The 20533-nt window shown below is 54.9% G+C and overlaps 1 protein-coding gene across 1 annotated transcript in view; it reads left to right on the plus strand.

The window, feature by feature from the left end:
* Window positions 1–369: 369 nt before the first annotated feature.
* Window positions 370–20533, plus strand: part of UNC5B (unc-5 netrin receptor B) — a gene marked incomplete at its 3' end in the record, with an annotated part of 52772 nt that continues 32608 nt past the window's right edge. The window contains exon 1 of the mRNA XM_082002094.1: window positions 370–2560. Within this exon, the coding sequence (XP_081858220.1) occupies window positions 2476–2560 (85 nt within the window). The 5' untranslated portion in view covers window positions 370–2475. The remainder of the gene's footprint in view (window positions 2561–20533) is intronic.

Genomic DNA, 20533 nt, shown 5'->3' on the forward strand with positions numbered 1-20533 from the left:
CCCTCCGGGGCTGGCGGCGAGGGCCGGGCCCTGCCAGCCCTGCTGCGGCGGGGCGGCTGAGTCCCGTGCAACTCGTCGCACCTCCCCATCGGCTGCTGGGAGCGGTCCCGCTGTGCCGGGGCTGGGATCGACCCGCGCATACCAGGCCATTAGAGGAACACGAGGGGTAATACGTAAACGCCTGGGAGGGAGGAAACAACAGCCCTTTGCCTTAATGATAGTTTGTCATGTCATATTTTTCTAGAATTGTGAAATAGCGGTAGGCTAACCATTCATTTGCATGGCTTTAATTCGTATTTTGAATACCAGACAGTGACTTAAACGCCACCTGATTTAAACCCGCCCGCTCTCATTTCTGCACGCAAAAAAAAAACCCCGTACAAAAGGCGTGCTCTGCTCCCAAAAGCGGGCGCTCGGACCGCCCGCCGGCTCTTCCGCTCATCAACACCAGCAGCCGCACCGGCGCCAAGCCGCTCTCCAGAGCCCCTCGACGCGCTTTACACGCAAGCCTGTGTGTTATCGCTGGTATTTAATAAAAGAATAAACCCCCGCCCAGGCACAGAGCCCTCTCTCGCACGAAGGGTCGCGGAGCTCCGGCGCAAACGCCCGGGCTTCGGGGCTGCACGTGGGGCCGGAGCCAAGCGCCGATGTGAACCTTGAGTTACGCTGCCGGGAGCCCCGCGTGTGGCCCGATCCGGCTGGAAAATAGCCTTTTTTGCTGGTTTATTTTCCCGGATCTCCCACCCCCAGCCCCTCTCCAACGCCAGCGCCAGCGGGTCCGCATCGGGCGCATCCCCCGCTCTTGCTGCCCAGTCGAGCTCTTCTTTTACGGCTTCACCCCGTCGACAGCAACTGGAAATGAGATTTTTTTTCCTTCTTTTCTTTTTTTTTTTTTTTTTTTTTGCTCTTAAGACTTTTCCGGCACGTCTCGCTGCTCTGTAAACACGGGCTGAAGCGCGGCCGCGCGTGGGGTGCCGGAGGCAGCACCGAGGGCAGCCGTATCGCTGGCGACGTGCAGGTGGCCCCAAGCTGGGCGGCACGAGCACCCCGGTTTTGGGGTCTGGCCGGGGTACCCCCGGGACCGCCCGAGGGAGAGGGCTCTCTGCAAAGGTGGGAGAAGGTAACTGGGCAACGGGGAATGCTCATGACGGCTCTGAAAGATTCCCAAAAGTGGATTTTCATTTTTGGGTGATGCCCAAAACGCCCATCCCAAGCGCAAAGGCCACCCCCGGCGCTCCCGCGTCCCCTGCTCCGCACGCGACCCCCCCGAATCCATCCCCCGGCTCCTCCATCCCCTCCGGGGCCGCGCTACCCCTCCGAAGGCGAGGACGCAGCTCGGGCCAAGGAGCAAACCCACGGCCGGAGCGGCGCGGCGGGCCCGGCGAGCGGCAGCGCCAAACCCACAGCCCTGGTTCCACCGGCCCTAATTACTGCTTGGAGGGTTTCTTCACCCCCGCTGCCCAGCCCCGGAGGAACCGGAGCAGCTGCCAGCAATTAAAAGTAGTTAGCCGTTCCCATGCTATTTTAACCGTTTATAGGCAGCAGTGGCGGTGCCTTGGTGGATGGGAGAGGCTTTTGTTGTCATCTGGTGCTTTGCAGCCCTCCTTGAGTTGCTCGATCGTGGTGCAACTTTGCTGAAGTTGGGGTTGTCCCCCCTCCCGGGGGGTGGCTGAGCCCTTTTGCCCCCTCTCCGGCGAGCGAGGAGGTGGGGGGGGGGTAAACCCAGCCTTGTGTGGAAAACCGTGAGCCTCGCCGCCCAAAGTTTGCAAACCTGTGAGTTTGATTTCAAGTCTTTGCAAGAGGGGAGACGTGCGGTTATTGGGGAGCAGCTGCAGGGTACCTTCCCCGGTGTGTGAATTGTACTTTTTTTTTTTTAATTATTTCTGCGTGTCTGGGGGGTTTTATATGCTTTTTTAATACGGTATATTCTGTGTATATATATATTTTTTTTTTTATATGGTACATTCTGCAGCCTGGGTCTCGGTCCCAGTCCCTGGGGCGGGAGGGGGTGTAATACTCCATTAGGTGAGCCTGTGGCGCTCGCATCCTCAGCAGCAGAAGGACACGTTGCTTCACGCGTGGAAGTATTTTTGCCGGCGTGCTTCTCCCCGGGGTTTGGCGAGGTGGGGGGGAGGTGTGTGGAAGCCGGCGCCGAGCGCGTTGCGGGGCTCCCCCTTGTGCCCGCACGTCCCCGCTGCAGAGAAGGCTCCGCCGGTTGGTATTTCCCGTGGTTTTTCCATCCCGGCCTCGCAGCCCCGCTCCTGGCTCGGCTTTGTTATCCCTCCTCCTCCTCCCCAGCACGGGCTGGGGGGAGAAGGGGCTGGCGGTGAGGGGAGAGGGGGCGGGGGGCTGAGGCCGGGAGCAGCTCATCGCAGGGGCGGTGCCGCCCCGCCCCGCTCGGCGGCGGGCAGCCCGGCAGTGTGGCCAGGCGGGCGGGCGGGCAGGCAGCTCCGCTCCGCTCCCGGCCCCGCCGCCATGCCGCCGCCCGGGCCCCGCCGCCCCGCCGCCCTCCTCCTCCTCAGCCTCCTGCTGCCGCTCCGCCGGGCGCTGGCCGCCGCAGGTAACGGGGGGGGGGGGGCTGGGGAGGGGGCAGAAGTTTTTCGGGGTATCCCCCCCACTGCCTCTCCCCGCGAAAAAGTTCACTGCGGTTGCCCCCTTTTTTAGGGGCAGCTCGGGGAGGGGGGTGTCCAGCCTTGTGGCGCTTATTTATTTTCTATAGATACGTATTTTTTTAATGTAAAGGCTGAGGGGTGTGCGGGGAAGCGCGGGTTTGGGCAGGGGGGGATGCGGGCTGGCAGCGCTGCTCCCCGCCCTGCCGCTTCCTTGTATTTTATTTTATATCAACATTTAATAGAGATACTAAATTTTATAGATATAAAATTTTATTTTTTTTCCTTGAGAAAAGCAAAACAAACCCAACCCTGTTTGTAGTACCGCCAGCTGTGATTCCTCAGCGGGGCAAATAAGTAATCATTCAGCTTGGATAGGTGTTATTTTATTATTAATTTTTTTTTTTTTTTAAATCTGCCTTTTGATAAACCGAGCTACCGATCGGGCAACTCGGTGGTCTTTTCCTACGGCTCCTCAAAGTTTCCCGTGATGGAGATGCACCTAAATCCAGCCTTTCCCTCGGTAATTCCTGCCACAGACAATAAACAGAGGCGCGTCTCTCCTGCTGCCCTCTCTCGTTAGGACTCCTGTGATCAAATTCAGCCTCTCCGCTATCTGTTTTTATTTCTACCCCGCTCCCCGGGCAACTCACGAACACCTTCTGCGTCTCAGGACTTTGTCCTTTGTCATCCTCCGGCGGTGGCAGAGCGAAGGTACCGGTGTTTATCCCGCAGATATAAAAAGATGTCTTCGAGCGTAGAGCTCGGAAGTGGAGCCCTGTGAAGTTTGGTGGCTTTTAGAGGGCGGAAGAGACCAGAACCGTAAGCGTCGGGGCTCCGGTGACGGGCAAGGTCATCGTCCCCGTGGGAACTTCGGGAGGAGAGCCCCTCGCCCGCTCCCCGCGGCTCCTGGCGCGGGTTTGAGGACGCGGCGCGAAGCCGCGGATCCGTCTCGTTAGCAGTTAAAAGCGTCTCCTGACAAGCTGATTTTCTAGGAAAATGAACCAAGCCTTCTTTTCTGAAGCGTAATTAAGGTGACGAGGAATTTTAGGGAGGGAATTTAATTAGATTAATATTTTTTTCCGCCTCTGCCAGACAAAGATCTAGTGTGTTTCGGCAAATGGAAAACAGAAATGGCACTATTGACTTATCCAGTGGCCTGGACGTTGCTGCAGCAGCCTCCTCCAGCCAGAAGAAACTCTCCTTTTGCTGGGAAGGGGGAGCTTTGAGAGCCGGCAACCGGCGTCCCGCTCAGCCGGGAGCAGCGCGACGTGTGCCGGAGGGGCCCGTGCCGTGGGAGTGGGCGGCGAGGGGCCCGGAGGCTCGGCACGGCGTGGGATGCTGAGGATGGGCTTGGGAAGGCTGGGTTAGGCAGGCTGCGGTGGGTCAGGGTGCAGCCTGGGGGGGCTGCCGCGGGGGCTGTCGGCTGGGTTGGTGGTGCAGGACCCCCGTGCCCGGCTCTTTGTTTTTGCGGGCACCAAGTTCGTGCGGGGATTGCAATAAAGCTGGGCAGGAGGGAGGGAACATGAACGGGAAAAAAACCCCCAAAAACCAAGGTAAACCTGGCCAAGCTGGGTCATTTTGAGTCTGGGGAGCTTTCTAAAGGCACGCTGTTACTCTGGCATACGTAAACGCGTGTAAAGTTTTTAGCCGTAGAGCTATAATTAGTGTTTCTCCAGGAGTGTTGTGTAGAGATCGCGTGTGATGACGCAGAGGAGGGAGCTGAGGTGGGTGCTCAGCCCTGGTGATGATGTGCTCCCTTCCCCACCTCGGCCTGGTTTTAAGGAGGGACGGAGAGACATCGCCCAGAAAAATGTATTTTTTTTTTTCTTTTAATGACAGAGAATGTACGTAGCGTTCCTGTCGGGTTTTGCTTTGGGTTGGGGTTTGGCACCCAGAAGCGGTCGGCCCGCTCGCCCCCAGGACTGCTGCTGTGCTCCCCCCTGCTCCCGGGGGACCCCCAGCCCGTGTGCCCCCCGCTCCCGCGGCTTTGCCGGCCGGGCTCCTCGCCGAGCGTCCTGCTGCTCTGTGTGTGCCGCCCGCCGTAAGACAACGACGCTGCTCTACCGCCGTGGGGAGGGAAGGAGGGAGCGGGACACCGGCACCGCCGGCCCCCGCCGGCGTGGGTCGCGGGCTCCGGCGCGTCGGTGGCCGCGGCGAGCCCGCCCGCCGCTGTCCTGGCGGGCAGGTGGCTGGGGGAGAGATGCCCCGAGACCTGTCGCTCCTCGGCCGAGCCTGCCCTTGCGGGAGGTGGAGGCTTGCCTCGCTTGAGGCCGGCGGCACGTGGAAGGACCTGCTTCGCCTTTTGGTCGTCTTCTCCTTTAGCTTCCCGGCGACGGAACCCCCTCTCTTGGAAGCGGGTGCTCGCTGTGTGTGATCGTGGCAGAAAGAAATGATGAAATAAAAAAAAAAATAGGAGAGAAAGGGAAAAAATACTCCTTTTAAGGCAAAATGCCTTGGGAGTGGCAGTTGAGGGGGGATGCGGATTGCATTTTGTCCACTTAAAAATTAGAAGCGCATCACTGCTGACACAGTAAGCGGCTTGTAGGGACCAGCTGTGTCCTTTATCTCCTCTCCTGTGTAAGGCCCTGTGGGTCCTTTTGGTGCTGTGCACGCTGGCTCCCTTTCCACCCCTGTCCTAGCCATACAGGGATAAAATAAAAAAAAAAAAAAAAAAAATCTGTATTTTGGGTCAGTTAAGTGAGCCAAGATGATGCAAGGAGCTTGGCTTTGCTTCCGTTCCTAGCAGCAGCAGCGCTTTTGAGTCCTCAGCCCGGTGGCTTTCTCCCTGCCGGGGTGTTTGGGGGTGACCCCGTGGGTTATCGGGAGAGGAGCGGGGCTTTGCTGGGCCAGGCCCACCGGCCGGTGCCGGGGAGGTGGCGGGAAGCGCCGGGCTGCGCGGCGAGGGCGGAAGGGGCTGTATGGAGTCCGCGAGGAGTTCATTACAGCAGATGTCGGTGCCATAAAGCCACAGGTTCCTGCTGTTTCCTATTCACTTACATCCTCCCGGCTTTAGCGATGCTAACGTGAGCGAAAACATTTGCCGGGGCCGGGGTGGGGGGTATAAATCACCAGCCCGTTCCCTCTGCCCCCTCCTGCCATCCCACCCGCGCCTCTCTCCCGGCGGAGCGGGGAGGTTAATACGGGCGCGAGGGACGCCCGAGCCGCTCGCCGTCGGCCCCGCCGTGGCATTTTGAGGCCCGTTGCCTCCCATTTTGGTTTTCCTTAATAAGCAAAGCTGTAATTTGCTGTAATCAGTTGTATTGTGCAAGCCACCCCGGCTCCTGAGCCAGAGCGCGGCGGCGCGGAGCTGAGACGGCCCCGGCCCTTTCGGGTGCCGGGGGGGGGTGTTTGTGTCTGGTGGCACCAAGATTCGTTCCTCCTGCTGCTCATCCTGGGACGAGGGGAGCTCGGGTGAGCCTCACCCGGTGCTGCCAGAGCTCGGGACCCGAAATAAATGCTGTACAAGGTGCTTTCCCTCCCCAAACCGGGGCCTTTGTGGTGCCCCGGGAGTGGGGAAGCGGTGGCTTTTTTAGCGATGTGGCTCCTCACATCAGGCCTGGGCACTAGAGGGGGGAGGAAAAAAAAAAAAAAATAAAATTAAGAAATGCTGTATGGCCTGCCGCGGGGCTGGGAAATGCGGAACTTTGACTTGGGAGAGGCAGAAAACCCAGAAAGCTGCTCTGAAGGCTGGTTTCACAGCCGCCCTCCCAGGGACCTCTCTTGGTGGGAGCCCGGAGGCCCCTCGCGGAGCGCAGCACCCTCCCTAAGGCTCCCCAAATCCCCCCTCTCGCTGTCCCCGCGGGCTGGGCTGGCGCTTGGATTTTTACTGGCGAGGCGGTTCTGGAGCGCGGGTTTCCTTTTTAAGCTTCGTGCCGGAGTCCCGGCGTGGAGGGTGATGTTGTTCGTGAGGGTCCCGGCTGGGTTTTGGTTTAAATCGGTTTTGATCCCGTTGCGGAGCGAAACGCTAAAAGCAGGGGCTGCGTGCATGGGGGGGAGGCTGGAGAGCCGGGAGGCGAGCAAAGCATCCCGGCTGCACCGAGTATTATTTTTGAAGCCTCCTGGTTTTTCGGAGGCCTGACTCACGGCGCAGGAATGCGCTGGGCTGGCAGCCCCGGACCTGCTCCTTGGTGGAGGGGAAAGAGCTGCCGTCTCCTCCTCCTGAGCCCGTTCCCCATCCCCTCTCCTCCCAAACCGCTGGGCTGGGCTGGCAGCAGCCACGTGTTTGCTGAGCTTGGATTTTTAGGGGATTTTTCCCTCCCCCCCCCCTCGCTTTTGCTATTTGCTTTTTCACGTAGGGGCTGTTTTGTTTTGTTTTGTTTTTTGGTGGGGCTGGGGCAGCTTGGCGGGTCGTAGCAAGGCACCTCCGGGTTGCGCTGGCTGGTTGGAGGCGAGGGAAAGGCAGAACGAGCCCCGAGATCAAACAGGAGCCAGGCTGGGAAAGGCTGGGCGAAGCCACGCTGGAAAACGAGGAAAGGGAAGCAGGAATTACTTAGCACGGGGCTTGCTCCAGCGTGTCCCGCACGCTCCCTTTAATCTCCTGCGAGTCCCTCCCCGCTGCCGCCCGGCACAGCCCCGCTGGGGTCTCCTCTGCTCCCCCCTGCCTTTGATGGCTTTTCGCAGACCTGGTGGCTCAAGCCCAGCTTTTGGGGGTCTGCTCCCCATTGCAGCGAGCTCCCCTGGACCCACACGGGCGTGTTATAGCTGGGTTAGGTTTGTAGTGGAACACGTGGGGCAGTGGGTCCTGGTCCTGACCCTCAAACTGGGGGTCCAGGTGCTGCTACCTGGTGTAACGTGGCGGGTGTTGAAGTTGCAAGCCTTAACCCAAACTCCTGGTGGTTGGGAGGAGTGTACCTTGGGGTAAATCTGGTAAAGGGACCGCGGTGGCAAGTTTGGCTCCCTATGTTTCCCAGTGTTGGGCTCCATGGAGAAATTCAGGTGGGGAGGGGGAGAAAAGCATGCAAAAAAAAGACACCGGCTGGGTGTCTGACAGCTCAGAAGGAAGAAAGTGTTTTTGTCTTTGGTGCGGATTCTTCTTCCCATCTTTCCTCAGCCTGGGTCCTTTGCCTTGGCTGCCTGGAGCATCCGTGGAGGCCACCGTCTTCCCTCCTCCTGCCTCAGGCCCTCTCCAGAGGGGCTTGATGGCCAAGCACTCGCTCTTTTGGGTGCTGGGAAATATCCCCTTTCTGGCTAATACATTGCTGACCTTGCTCTTTGCTGCGAGGAGGAGGAATTACCAGGTCCCAAGCCCTGGGTGTTTTGGCTGCGGAGCCACCTGAGGCACGTACGCGGGGATGGCAGGCTGTGGGGCAGGCGTGGCGGTGGCACAGGAGTCCCAAAACTGGGCTGCGACCGTGAGACAAAGCCTCCTCCTGCAGCTGTATTTGTGCAGGCAAAATATTTATCGGGAGGCACAATCCCGTTGCCTGCCACGCAGGGCTTGGTCTGAGTGGATGGGGCTGGCATAGTCCCTCAGGATCTGAAAAGCAAATGTTTTGAGCCAGTTTTTTCCCCTTTAAGTTAAAGGCAGTGATTTTATTTTATTCTTTTTTTTTTTTTTTAACCCTGGGAGATGGAGGACACAAGTTGAGACACTTACTAAAGAGCAATATACCTGATTATACAAGGAGAAAACTGAGAAGAGCTCTAGCCTCAAACTCTGAGGCTTTTTTTTCCCACATGCATTTGGGGTCTGGGCTGGCCCGTTCCCTTTTCCTATCTATATAGGAAGACCTATATAGATTTCCCCAGCATCTCTGGGGGTCTCCTTCTCCACCTCCATCCCTCTGCCCCACAAGTCTGATCAGCAGCGGTCCATAGTACACATATATACACACGTATAGCACAGCTGCCTTCGCTTTGAGAGGAAGAAGAGCCAGGAGGAGGAAAAGGGCTTGTTTGCCCCACAAGCAATCCCTTCCCTGCCTGAATACCCGGGGCTGTGAGCATGGGCTGTCCTTCTAATCGGTACAAAACCCTCATCGAGCCGGATACAAAAGTCGGATCGTGGCATTGCTCGTGCTTCCGGGGGGTCCCGCCGGTGCGGTTTCCATGAAGGTCCCATGAGTAACCTTTGCTGCCCCACGGCTCTCCGCCTTCACAAGCCTGCGCCGAGTGTGAAAGCTGAGTGATTGTTTCCCTTTGAAAGAGCGTGGAAAATCTCATTTTGAGATGTTTAATGCGTATTAGATCCATCTGCCTTTCTCTCGAGCAGAGGCCACCGCAGGAGGCGAGGACAGGACCTTGGAGCGCGGATGCCCGGTTGCCCGGGCAGGCTTCGGGGCTCTGCAGGAGTGATGCTGCGAGCAGCATCCTTGACCAGAGGATCCGTGCAGGTGGATAGCACGGGATGCTAGAAAGAGGAAAGGAGGCGAAAAACCACCTGCAAAACTTCCACAGAGGTGGAGAAATGCTCTTGGCATTGATGTCACTGTATGCAGGTGCGGGATTGTTTTGGGTGCTTGGGCTTGCCCTAGGGATGGATTCAGCATGCCTCGATGTATTGGACCGAATGGCACGCGGGCACAGGTAACGTGTGCCCGAGAGGGTTTGGGCTCAGGACGGCGCGTGGGGAACGCTTCTATAGGGCACGATGATGCTTCTTCCCTCCCCGCTGAAGCTGCCTGGAGATGGACGTGGTGGCTGTTGAACGACACGAGCCCGGCGAGGGGGAGGCTTGCGCGGGGAGGTGAGAGCGGCCGAGATGAGAGCTAGCTTTTCTCCACCCTGACTTTGTCCTGCTGTTGCTCCAAGTCTTCCCTTTTGCGGAGCAACTCTCCTCCCTGGGAACTGCCACCGGCCTGGAAGTTACTCCCAATTATACCTCTTCTTGCCATGCTCCCTCCTTGGTGGGCAGCATTTAAATACCGCTGCATGTCCTCCTCCATGACTTAAACAAGGAGCAGTATGGGTTGCCCACCTCTGGGTGGGTTCCTTGGTGTGTGCCTGCATCTCCTGGGGCAGTGGCAGGCCGGAGGGATGAGACGTTGTAAAACAAACCCCGGATGGCTCGCGGAGGCGGGAGGCTATTAAAAGGGTTGCGTCGCATTGTATAGCGTGGGAGTTTTCCTTAGGCAGGAGGCTAGAGAGCCCAGAAACTCCTCAGGACAGATTTAAATGGGAGAAGGGACGCGCCTGGGATGCAGCGTTGCTGTCTCCTCCTGCCTGAGGTTGCCGTCGGCGGGAGTCCTCAATGCTTTCTGGGCTGTGAGGTTTTTGGGCTTATTCATGACCAGTGGCACACATTGGCCCATCCACCCAGCGGTGGCTGAAGGCACCAAGAAGGTCCTCAGCAGAAGACCTTGCTTCATTGACCATCCAGTTTTCTGGTGGACTACCGTGATATGCTGGGAAGTTGTAGTTCTTCCTTCAGGTGCTGGTGACCGCTATTTGGAGGATGGAGAACAACTGGGATGGAGCAATGGGGCTTTGGAGGATTTTATGGAGACAGATGAACAGAGCTTCCTTCTGCCATCTTGAGGCGGGGGTCTCATCCCTTCTTTGCATGGTCTGTGAGTGGGGCTGATCTCCACGTGCCTGTTATCCCCCGTGGAGACCTTGCTGTCCTATGTCATCACGCGGCTGGGTTACTGGCTCTATCTGTTTGGATTGGCTTGAAGAACAGGAGGAGGGTGTTTTCCAGCAGCCAGAAAGTGATTGCTATTTAAAACAACCAAAAAAAAAAAAAAAAAAAACAACCACCGCGGTCTGCTGCTTGCTTTTCATCGTCTAGCCAAGTGGAGCCGAGCAAGCATCCCCACCCTCACCTGGAGGGGCATCTCTGAAGGCTTTGCAGGGCCTGCAAGTGAAGCTAGCAGTTAGTGCTGGTCATGAGGGTGGATCTTGCAACGTGGCCATGGTGTCTGCTGTGGTCTGGCCGGGGGCCATCGTTCCGTTTCGGATGGCTGCTGCCCAGGTGTGGGATCCCAGCAGCTTCCCTCCACCCCTGTTTATCCCAAACAGGCTGGGGATGCTGGTCGGGGTGCGGGTACCTTCACCTCCCTGCCTGGCGTGGCTCTTTTTACAGTTGCTGGATGGGGTTCCTGCGCTGGAATATTATTTTGCAGGCTTTTACTTTTCCCCCTTGGCAGATGTGAAATGTAGAGACATGCTTAAAACGAAAGCATGGCTCCTAAGTTCAATTACACAGCAATTAAAACTAATCGGTGGTCTAGGCTGCTGCATTGGAGACTAGGCTCATTGAAGGGTTTTCTCCTCTAGCCTGTCTTAAAGAAGCTTAAATGTCCTGTTTTCTGCTTTCTGGGACCTGACCTGAGGACGTCTGCCCAGAGTGGGTCAAGTATTGCTGAAAATCTGCATTAGGCTGGAAGTAAGCTGTTCCCAGTGCTCAGGGGCTGCTCATGCGGGGCTGTGGCATCCCAGCTCCGTAGGGTCTCCTCTGAGTTCCAGCAGTCTATCCGCTTTGGGGACAAGCGCTTAGTGACACAGTGTCACTGCTGAGTGCATGCCCGGCTCCGTCAGTGCGGCTGGAAAGAAGAGGTGGCAATTTGGGCTTCTCTGCCCATGCGCTTCCACCTGGGTCTGCAGTTCCTCTCGTCCTCCCCTGGTCTTTAGGAGGAGACGGTTGACTTGGTTGTGGAAGTACGCTTTCCTGGAGGACGTGTGGTGCTTGCTGCGCATCGTTTCAGCTGCTTTTCTGCAGTCGGAGCCCTGCAAACACCTCCTCCTGTGCTCCAACGTCGGCACTAAAGGGATTTGTTTCAGGAGAAGGGATTTGGCTGCATGGCTGTGCAACATGGAGCTGCTCGGGTGACCGGGGTCCAAAATGTGATGAAGCTGGGGTATGGGCTGCCAAGGGCTATAAAACTTTTATTATTCCCCCCCCGCCCCTTTCCAGTCCCTCTTTTTTCACGTGTGTCTCCACTAAATGATTTGCTGCTGGTGAATGACTGGTCTGTGCTTAGGTGAAGCAAGATGGGAGATGCGGCTGTGGAGGCTTTGCACGTCAAAATCCCCTGGTGCCATAGCCCAGGGGTCCCAGCTTTGGATCGCAGGAGTTACAGCCCCGCGGTTAATCCCTATCCTGGGTCGCAGGTACTTCGGCTACCCTGTTATATAGATATAAAACAAGGTATTGAGGCACATAATTCAGACTCTAAAATTTATACACCAAGATAAAAATGTTGGCTCTGCCCAGAGCTGGAAAAGCGAGATCCAAAAGCTGGGAAGAGGGTTGGGTTTTGTTTGGGCTGAACGGTGACTAACAAGAGTTGAGTTTTTAAAACAAATGCTTGGGATAAACTGGTTATGCAAACCGGGGCGAATTGGGCAGGTTCCTTTGTAGTTTGCAACAAAACCCCGGGAGTCTGGGGCGTGTTGGGGCTGGTCCTGCCGGGGATGGAAAAACCCACGCGCCGGCTTTGCAGACGGGGTCCCAGCGATTGGGAAGGATCCCGGGGGATAAGTGGCAGGGAAAGCCACAGGTTACTGCAGAGCCTCATCTGCCCAGCTAAAACCTTGAGTAATGCTGATCCTAAAAAAACACGCTGGGTCAGAAATAGATGGTTTGTTTTAAGTGTGGTTTTGTAATACCTGCTAAGAGGACTTCTTGCTGTGCTTGGCTCCAAGAAACTGTCAGGCTTGCTTGGTCCCGTGCTGCCGAAAATATATAAATTCAGAGGATCTTTGGGGTTTTTTTTTGCCGCGGCACTCATCGGCCACGGCTGGGAGGATGGTGTGGGGTGCGCAGGCGCGCCGGCAATGCTCGGTATGCTTTGCAAAGGCAGTCGGGCTCACAGACCGCAAGGCTTCTGGTTTCTATCACGGCCTGTGCTGTTTTGGCCGGGGGCATCCATCCCCCCGTCCGTCCCACAGCCTTCCCAGGCTCTGCGAGGCTCCGCTCGAGTGCGGTGCTTTAAGGACACTAGAAAAAAGAAGCAGGTAGAAAGGCCCTCATGAGTTTTTTAACTTCACCCCGTGACGTGGGCTGGGGGAAGGTGATGCCTTGCTTGTTGGTTAAGGCGAAGTAATGCTCTGTAAAAATCTCTCTTGCCGTTTCCCGCTGGATTGGTCCTCTGGGCTGAACAAAAACCGGCTTAGGCTGCCGTCGTCTCTTTGCGGGGAAAAGCCCGGCTGTTGGATGAAGCGGAAAATTAGATGAAAACTGCGGAACAGGAAAAGAAAGATGATTTTTGGACACGGGGAGGGGGAAAAGAGGAGGCGAAGTTGCTGCTTAACCCCGTTGCCTGCCCTTCGAGCATCCTCCGACTACCGGCACCCTGCAGCACTTTGGCATCGCTGTACCTGTTTGCTGTCCCCGCATCCCAAGGGCTTGCTGCTGTTTCCGTCCTCTCCTGCTAGCCGAGAGGGATGAGGCTGGAGGTTTGAGCAGGGTGGCTTTTCGGTGGCCCCCGGGCCGGCTGGGGAAGGCAAAGCCCCGCTCGCGGAGCGGGTGTTTGTTGTGCAGGCGCTTGCTGCCTCCCCCTTTCTGCCTCCATATCCCAGTGACATACTGGCTCTGTTTTCATTAGTATTTATAGACTAGCTATAAGGGGATGCAGCAGATCCAGCCAGGCTGTTAATGACCCCTGCATGAAATAGCAAAGCCCACTTAGCAGTCTCGGCCGAGGGGTTTTACGGTCTGCCCGTGCCTGTCTCCTTCCTTTAGAGAGCGACGGGGAGGGCTGGCTGTGCGGCTTCTCGCTTAAAGAGAAAAGGGCTTGGATTTGTGTGCCTATGGGAGGCGGGGGAAGGAGAGTGTCTGTGGAAAGTATAGGGGGGAGAATGCAAACCATATGTTTCTGCAAGGGTCAAGTTGCAGAGCTAAAACCAGCGGGGCAGCAAAAGAAGCCGGAGTCCCGCAGTTTGGCTGCGCTTTGCATCCCGGTAGGTGTGGGAGGGTATCCAGCATGGCCTGCTGAAGGATGATTTTAAAAAAAATAAACCCATCCTAAAAGATGGTTTGGGTCCCTGCCTGGCACTCTGCGGGGTCACTGCTGTGCCGTGTCTTTAGGGCTGGGTACAGGGCTGTTCCCAAACCCTTAGGGCTCCTATAAATAAATGGCAGGGATGTTGGGAAGAAGGCTCTCCGGGTTGCCGTGAGTTCCTGGCGCGTGCGAGTTTGATAGGAAGTCAAGGGAAGAAACTCTTTGCAGAGAAGGGAGTTCCTGCAGCTTGCTGGAAGAGCAAGGTTGTGTTTGTGCTGTGCACCGTGGCTGTCCTTGCGTTCTCCTTCCAGCTACGTAGAGGACAGCCACACGAAAAGATCCGTTTTCCCTTCTTGGGTGGAAAAAGTTATGTGCAGGCAGCCTGGAGAGCTGTCTAGGCTTCAGAGCTACGCGATGGGAGCTGGACTGAAGTGCTTTTAAAAGAAGAAATCCGAAAATAGGGGGAGCGGCAGGGTCCCGCAGCAAACTTTTATAGCTGGGAGACATCTTTTGTTTCCAAAACTAAAGGCATGGAGACAATATCTGATTCCGTGACCGGCTCTACGGAGCCGTTTGCAACCTGTCAGCTTGGTAACCATCTGCTCGCAGCCTGCAGGGACCGCGCTATATGTGGGGTGCGGGAGGAGAAAGGCATTGCCCTGGCCCCCCGGGAGCAGCCGTGGGCTCCAGCCCCTCTGCAGAAGGGACCGTGGGGCACAGCATCTCCTTGGCCCATGCACCGAGAGCAGCTCCTGTGGCTCAGACATCAGAAATCCGTATGGATTTATCTTTTGGCTGTCTGGCTTACTTGTTTGTTTGGGGCAGTTTTCTTCTTTTAGCTTGGTTTCCTAAAAAAAAATCCAGACTGGGTTTTGTGGTTTTTTGTTTTTTTGGTGGTTTTTTTTTTTTTTTAGTGGTGCTGTTTGTATCTGCAGCCCTCCCCTTCTTTGACTCAGAAGTAGATGTCTCACAATTAAGTGCCTGCCTGCTTAGGAAATTAGCAATAAATTTTTTATCTAGGCAAGCTGGTCGGCCAGGGAGAAGGATCTATTAATATCCCACTAAAAAAACCCAACAGCATAACACTTGCCACCTACCACTGGAGAACGCAAACACCACGTGGGTGTGAGTATTTTGAGCAACAGATCTATAGGAAAGCAGGATTCATTCTGCTCTTTATGGGACCGTGTAGTTTTGGCTGAGATATGGGGTACCTCGAAATACATGAAGAATGAAGAAAAGTATTGGAAAAACCTTAGGCAAGGTGAGAGAAGCGCTGAAGGATGCCTTCAGGTCATGGCAAAAGACACTTGTTGGCAGATGATCTTTATTTGTTGCTGAAGGAAATGGCCCTTCACTAATGATGGTTGAGTGGCTGAAGGGGATGCAGGAGGAGAGCATCCTTCAGCTGGGGGGAGATGGGGAGGGAAGGGTGGGCTTCCCTATAGCATACAGACAAGCTTAGGAAGAAGTAGCTTGGCATGCTGGATGTGGCACCCCCATTCTTGGGTCTCGCTTTGCCAGCACGTGTAAAGGAAAAAAAAGTTAAAAAGGTGTTTTTGGAAACTGCAGGGGCTGGAGGAGTTTGGATTATCTTAGATCTTTGGGTCAAGGGCGTTCTTGCAGCTTCGGCTTTTCACGCTTTTGGGGAGCAGCAGTCTTTTACATCTCTGAAAATGGGGCATCAAAGGGGAAAGATGGGGGGGAAGAGCGTCTTCCCATTGGCATGGTGCCAGCTGGTCCTGCGGGTCCCCGTGGGGTTTGATCTGGCTGGCATTCAGCCCTAGGTAAGTGCCATAATTAACCTGGCTCTTGCTCCGCTGGCAGGGTGGCCTCCTGGCTCGTCCCAGCCGAGCTGCCCAGGAGGTGCTTTAAGGAAAAAGAGGTGCTGAGCCTGGGGAAGGGCTGCTCAGGGGTCGGGTCACTTGGGTGCCGAAAAGAGTCCTTGTCCTATTGCAGAGTTCCCTGGATTTTATACCATGTTACCTGCAGAGGCAGTCTCCTAATGCAATGCAGAAGAAGGCTTGAGAAACCATGATGAGGTTCTCAAGAAGGTGGTGAAAGTGAGAAGCTGGAGTTAGGAAGGCAAAAGTGTCTTTTCTTCCAGTACCAGGATGTTTATTCCAGATACAACACAGATGCAGAGAGATGGTATCCCTTTTAAATTAAAAAAAAAACAAAACAAAAACAAAACCCCAAAAAACCTCTATTTTGAAGCTGCTGAGAATGTGACTGCCCCTTGTAATGTTTCACAGATGAGATCATTTCTGGCTGAGTTAATCCACTCTGGAGGTTTTAGTCTCAATCTGTCTGTATGGGTGAGCTCAGAATCTGAATTTTTACATGGGGCGGGGTGGGGGGAGGGAATCTCAATAATTTGGGACCAAAAAGTAAAATAAAGCTATGAAGAAGCATCAGTGAAGAAAAGACTTCCAGGTTTTGGGGTAAATCTGAAGCTGCTCTGCTGTAACTGTAATTTTGCACATACAGATAAGCAAAACAAGAAATGCAGAGCAGTTGCTAAAAGAACATTAGCAAAAGCTGGAAGGAATTACTCTTTTCAGAAGTAGGTAATAGGCATTGTTTTTGGAGTAAATAAGTTTCACGAGTGCTTATTTAGAAAGAAATTTAGTCCGTTCACTGTATCACAGACTCTTGGAGAAGATATTAAGTCCGAGGCAAGCAGGCTGCCTCTGGGAGCAACTGAGACTCAGAGCAGGGCTTTAATTTCGGCGGTGTATCAGTGTAATAGTAGTCTTCGTAAGCTGCTCTTGCCACATGAAAGCAATGTTGTATTATCCTGGTTGGTCCTAAAAGCAGCGAACCGGCCAGAAGAGGCTTGATTACAGAGCGGCAGCTCTTTCTTCCCATCACTACAAAAGAATGGACAATAGAAACCAGGATCCAGTTTTAGCTCCAGTAATGCAATGCCCTCCTCCTGGTGGTCATATTGCATGCTGCCTGAGTAGTTCCCGTCCTTTTTCTGCTCAAAAACGGGCCTTGGAGGGAAGGAGCAATGCCTTTGGCTGGGTGATGCCGGGATCTGGTGTCCTGCTGTGGGTGCAGGCTGGCAGAGATGGTGCTGCAGGTGGACCTTGGACGAGGCACAGAGCTGCAGGTTTAGGAGAAGGTGGGATGGCCTTCTTCAACGTTTGTAGGGATGGTGGTGCTGAGGAGCTGGTGGGTTGCTGGTTGGAGGGGTCGCCGCCCCTAGAAATAGGGAGCACTTTGGCTGGAACTGGGTGTTTGCTTGGAAGATGGAGCCTGAGGTGTTGGAAGAAGAATTTGCAAAAGGAGCTCTGTGGTCACTGCTTGCTCATGCCATAAGCTTGTCGTCCATGCGAGGCGGGTACTAAGGCATGGCAAATGTTGACTTTTTTTTTTTTTCCTTCAAGAAGAATAATGAACTTGACCTGTGGGTAGCTGCAGGACATGTTGGGCAGCCAGGAGCTGCATAGCCTCCCTTTTGGATGTGGTTCCTGCCGGTCAGGTTACCATATAGCTGCATCGTGTGCTGCTTCTTGCCTTTCTAAGGTGGTTTGGAAATAGGAGAGGGTTTTGCTTCCAGCTTATTTTGTGTCACTTGACTTCCCCAGCTTGGGGCAATCCTCTTGGGATTTAATGGGTGAATGGAGAAGAGGAGGAGAAGGGGGACCCCGCCGAGGTTGTGCTGCAAACTCCATCATTGCAGAAGGCATGGAGAAAACTCTGGTGGAGTTATTCCTTAGAAAAAGCAGCTGCCGATCACAGCTGGCTTGCTTTGACCAGGCGTTCCCAAAGAGCTGGTTGGGAAACTGGTGCAGAAAGCCACAGCAGAAACCTCATAGAATCACTAGGTTGGAAAGGACCTTTAAGATCATCAAGTCCAACCATTAATCCAGCACCACCATGTCCCCTAAACCATGTCCTGAAGCGCCACATCCACACGTGTTTTGAACACTCATGGCTCTTTGTGCCTGGGACAAAGAGCTGGTTTGGAGTTACAGGGAAGAAAAGAAGCAGTGTTGGGGAGAAAGGTGTTGTAAGATGGGTATTGGGACCTGGACGTAGCAGGGGGGAGGCAAATGGGGCCATAATGAGCAAATACATCGTTGGGGATGGTTGAGGCTGCTGGCCTGCGGTGGGGGAGAAATCTTTCACTGGCCTGACGGTGGTATGGATGCTGATTTTTCTCCCACTTCTCTTCAGCTTTAAACACACAGAAGACAAACTTTCCCTGGTTGTCTTGGTGGCAGGAGATGGGTACACAGCATCAGCATCCTTCTCCTCATCCCCTGGGAGTGTGTGCCAGGGATGCTGGCTGTCCCACAGGTGAGACCTAGACCTGCTGCCACCCCCCAGCCTTTGGCCTCTGTGGGTTTTTTAAGCTTATTTTCCCCCTGCTCATTCAGTTTGCAGTTAGGAGTACCTTTTGTGTGCTGAAGACTTATGGTTCAGCTTGAATATGTTATCAGTACGGTGTCTGCTAAGTCTTCTGCCTCAAAGCCCTGGGGAAGCGCCTGCTCAGGGTCGCTGCAATAGATTTTTCTCTTACCCAGCTGCCTACGAATAGTATGATTTTTTACTTATTCCTTAACTGAACAGAATTACTTTCGTCACTGGAAAGAAAAATGCATGTCCTAGCCAGTGTTGTCCATAAAGGCTTGTGATGCCTCTCCCCTCTTTCATAAATTCATAAATGGGTGGCAGGACGTGCTGTTAGGAGGGAATAAATCTGATTGTGTGGGTGAGCTTGGACTGTATGAAGAAGGTGGCAGGGGGAGGATGAAGGGTTTGTCTGGGTGGGCTGTGGAGCTGGTGGCCTGATCTTTTGTGTGGATGGTGTAAAGGGTGGAGGCACCGGGACATTAGATTTTGCAAGAGGAGAGATGCTGAAGCATCCCTTGAACAGGCTTGCAATGGGGCTTGGCACTGACTGACTCTGGCTGCGAGAGGTGAAGTACAGTGCCCAGAAGAGAAGGGTTTTTTTTTTTTCCCCCCAAGCTGGCATCTTGCCGCTCCCCTTCCCACCCTGCTCCTGGGTCTTGCTGGTGGGATGTGGTTGCAGTGCTGGGATTGAGGAGAGCCTCCCCGGGACCTGGTGCAAGTGGGGTGTGGGTCAGTGGGTCGTTTGCTCGGTGATCCGTGGGTGTCTCGACCACCCATTGGGATGTGCTTGGGTGGCTGGAGGGATTCGTGGCTTAAAATGGTGTTGGAGTGGGCATTTGGGGCAGCTTTGCCCGGGCAAGATGAGGATGTGGCACTTCTGGAGCAACCCCTGCCCCAAACCATGGCACTCCAGAGCTCAAACAGGCATGGTGGGGGGGTTGTGCCCAGCAGGGAGGGTGATACAGGGGTCCCCGTTGCCGTTTGGTAGGCAGGAGGAGGTACTGCATGGCATTGGGTGCAGAGCATCTCTGGAAGCAGTCTTGTGGGCATTAAAGAGCCCGAAGCTCCCCTTTCAAGCTGTAATAGCCAGAGCTGAGAGAGTCAATCCATATCTATTTAAAGCACTTCAATAAATAAAGGTACTGAAGAAAATCACAGTGGCCCTGTACTCTCTCCCTGCTTCTAGGGATTTCTTTCCCCCATGTTTGCCTCTGGGTGCATCTTAAAGCAAAGGTGGGGAAGGGATGTGGACCATCAGGAGGCTCTTAGTTTGGGTAGATGACCTATACCCTGTAACAGTGGGGTTGTTTTCTTTTTCCCCTTTCCCAAAGACTAAGCAGGGAATACTTGTTGAAGGATAAAATTAAAAAGCCCATGGCGGTTTATTTTGAGGAAAATGTGTTTGCTTTCACATCATGCTGGAGGGAATTGCTCTGCTACTGTCAGCAAATAAATAAAATAAGAGCTTTGTTTTAAATGAGACTTTCTTCTGGTCGCTAATTAGGCGAGCTGATACCTGCAGTTGCATTACCTCGGCACTAAGTGTACCGTGCATATTTGAGGCATATGGCTGGTGTCGGCAGCTTCTGTACTTCATTAGCCCCTTATGATTTTTTTTTTTCCCCCAAATATCCCCTTAATTGGATGCAAATTCTTTGGGGGTCCGATGGCATCAACACAGTTCTCCATGGGTGGATGCCCGTGAAACCCCTGGCAGGGGTGAAGCCGGGGGTTGCCGACACCAGCCCGGACTCGGCTGTCTGTGGCAGCCATGTACCCATGTGGCGAGCACAAATTCACCGTGGGTGCCGGCGTGAGGCTTTCCAGCCGCTGAGGGGAAAGTTCTGGGTTCCTAATTGGGAAAAAGAAAAAAAAAAAACAAACCCACAACAAACCACTTGCAGCTCTCTTTGGGTGTTGGAGCATTCGGTCCTCGTACCGGGAGGGAGGTGAGGGAGCTCCGGGCTGGAGCCATGGCTCCTGTCCTGCCTGGCAGCAGGCAGGAGGAAAGGCAGCAGCTTGGCTTTGGCCTCCCCTCCTTCTCCCCTGCTGTTTTTGGGCTGCTTGAAGTTCTTGTTGGTCCTGTTGGTAATGGAGATCAGCCCCCGGGGAAGCTCTAGCGCCGGTGTCTGAGCACCACACTCCTCGCCGGGGAGGAAGGCTCTTGGGGGCCAGCCCTCCTCTCCCTCCCACCCTAAAGGCTGCTCCTGTCTTGGAGGGCCCGCAAGGCCAGCGCTGAAGGCCTTGGGTCTCTGTGGGGAACGGCTCACAGCCCTCGCCCTGCATCCGTGTGGGTGGGAGGGGAGGGAACGCGGCTGTGGCCTCATGTCCGCCGGGCCCGTGCCCTGGGCTTCTCCCGGAGGGCTCAGCCCGGCCTTGGCTCCTTGCTTGGCTTTGTTTAAATTTTTTTTTTTTTTTTTTTGGAGCCAGCCTACCCAGGACTTGACTTTCCGGGAAATTAAAACAGAGCAATTATCCCCGGCATAATTACACGGCCCTTGGGCCAAGGCAGCGGGTGCTTCCCACCCCGCCGGCCACCCCGGGAGCTGGCGGCTCAGCCGTGGTCACCCTCATGGTGGGGTCCCTGCCTCCCTCTCCCCTTCCCCACTCCTGCTAGTTCTGTGTGAGAGGGGGTTCCTCCTTCTCCCCCCCTCTCCTAGAGCTGTTGCA

Source organism: Phaethon aethereus (genome assembly GCF_964289735.1).
Source record: "Phaethon aethereus genome assembly, chromosome: 7".
Classification (NCBI taxonomy): domain Eukaryota; kingdom Metazoa; phylum Chordata; class Aves; order Phaethontiformes; family Phaethontidae; genus Phaethon; species Phaethon aethereus.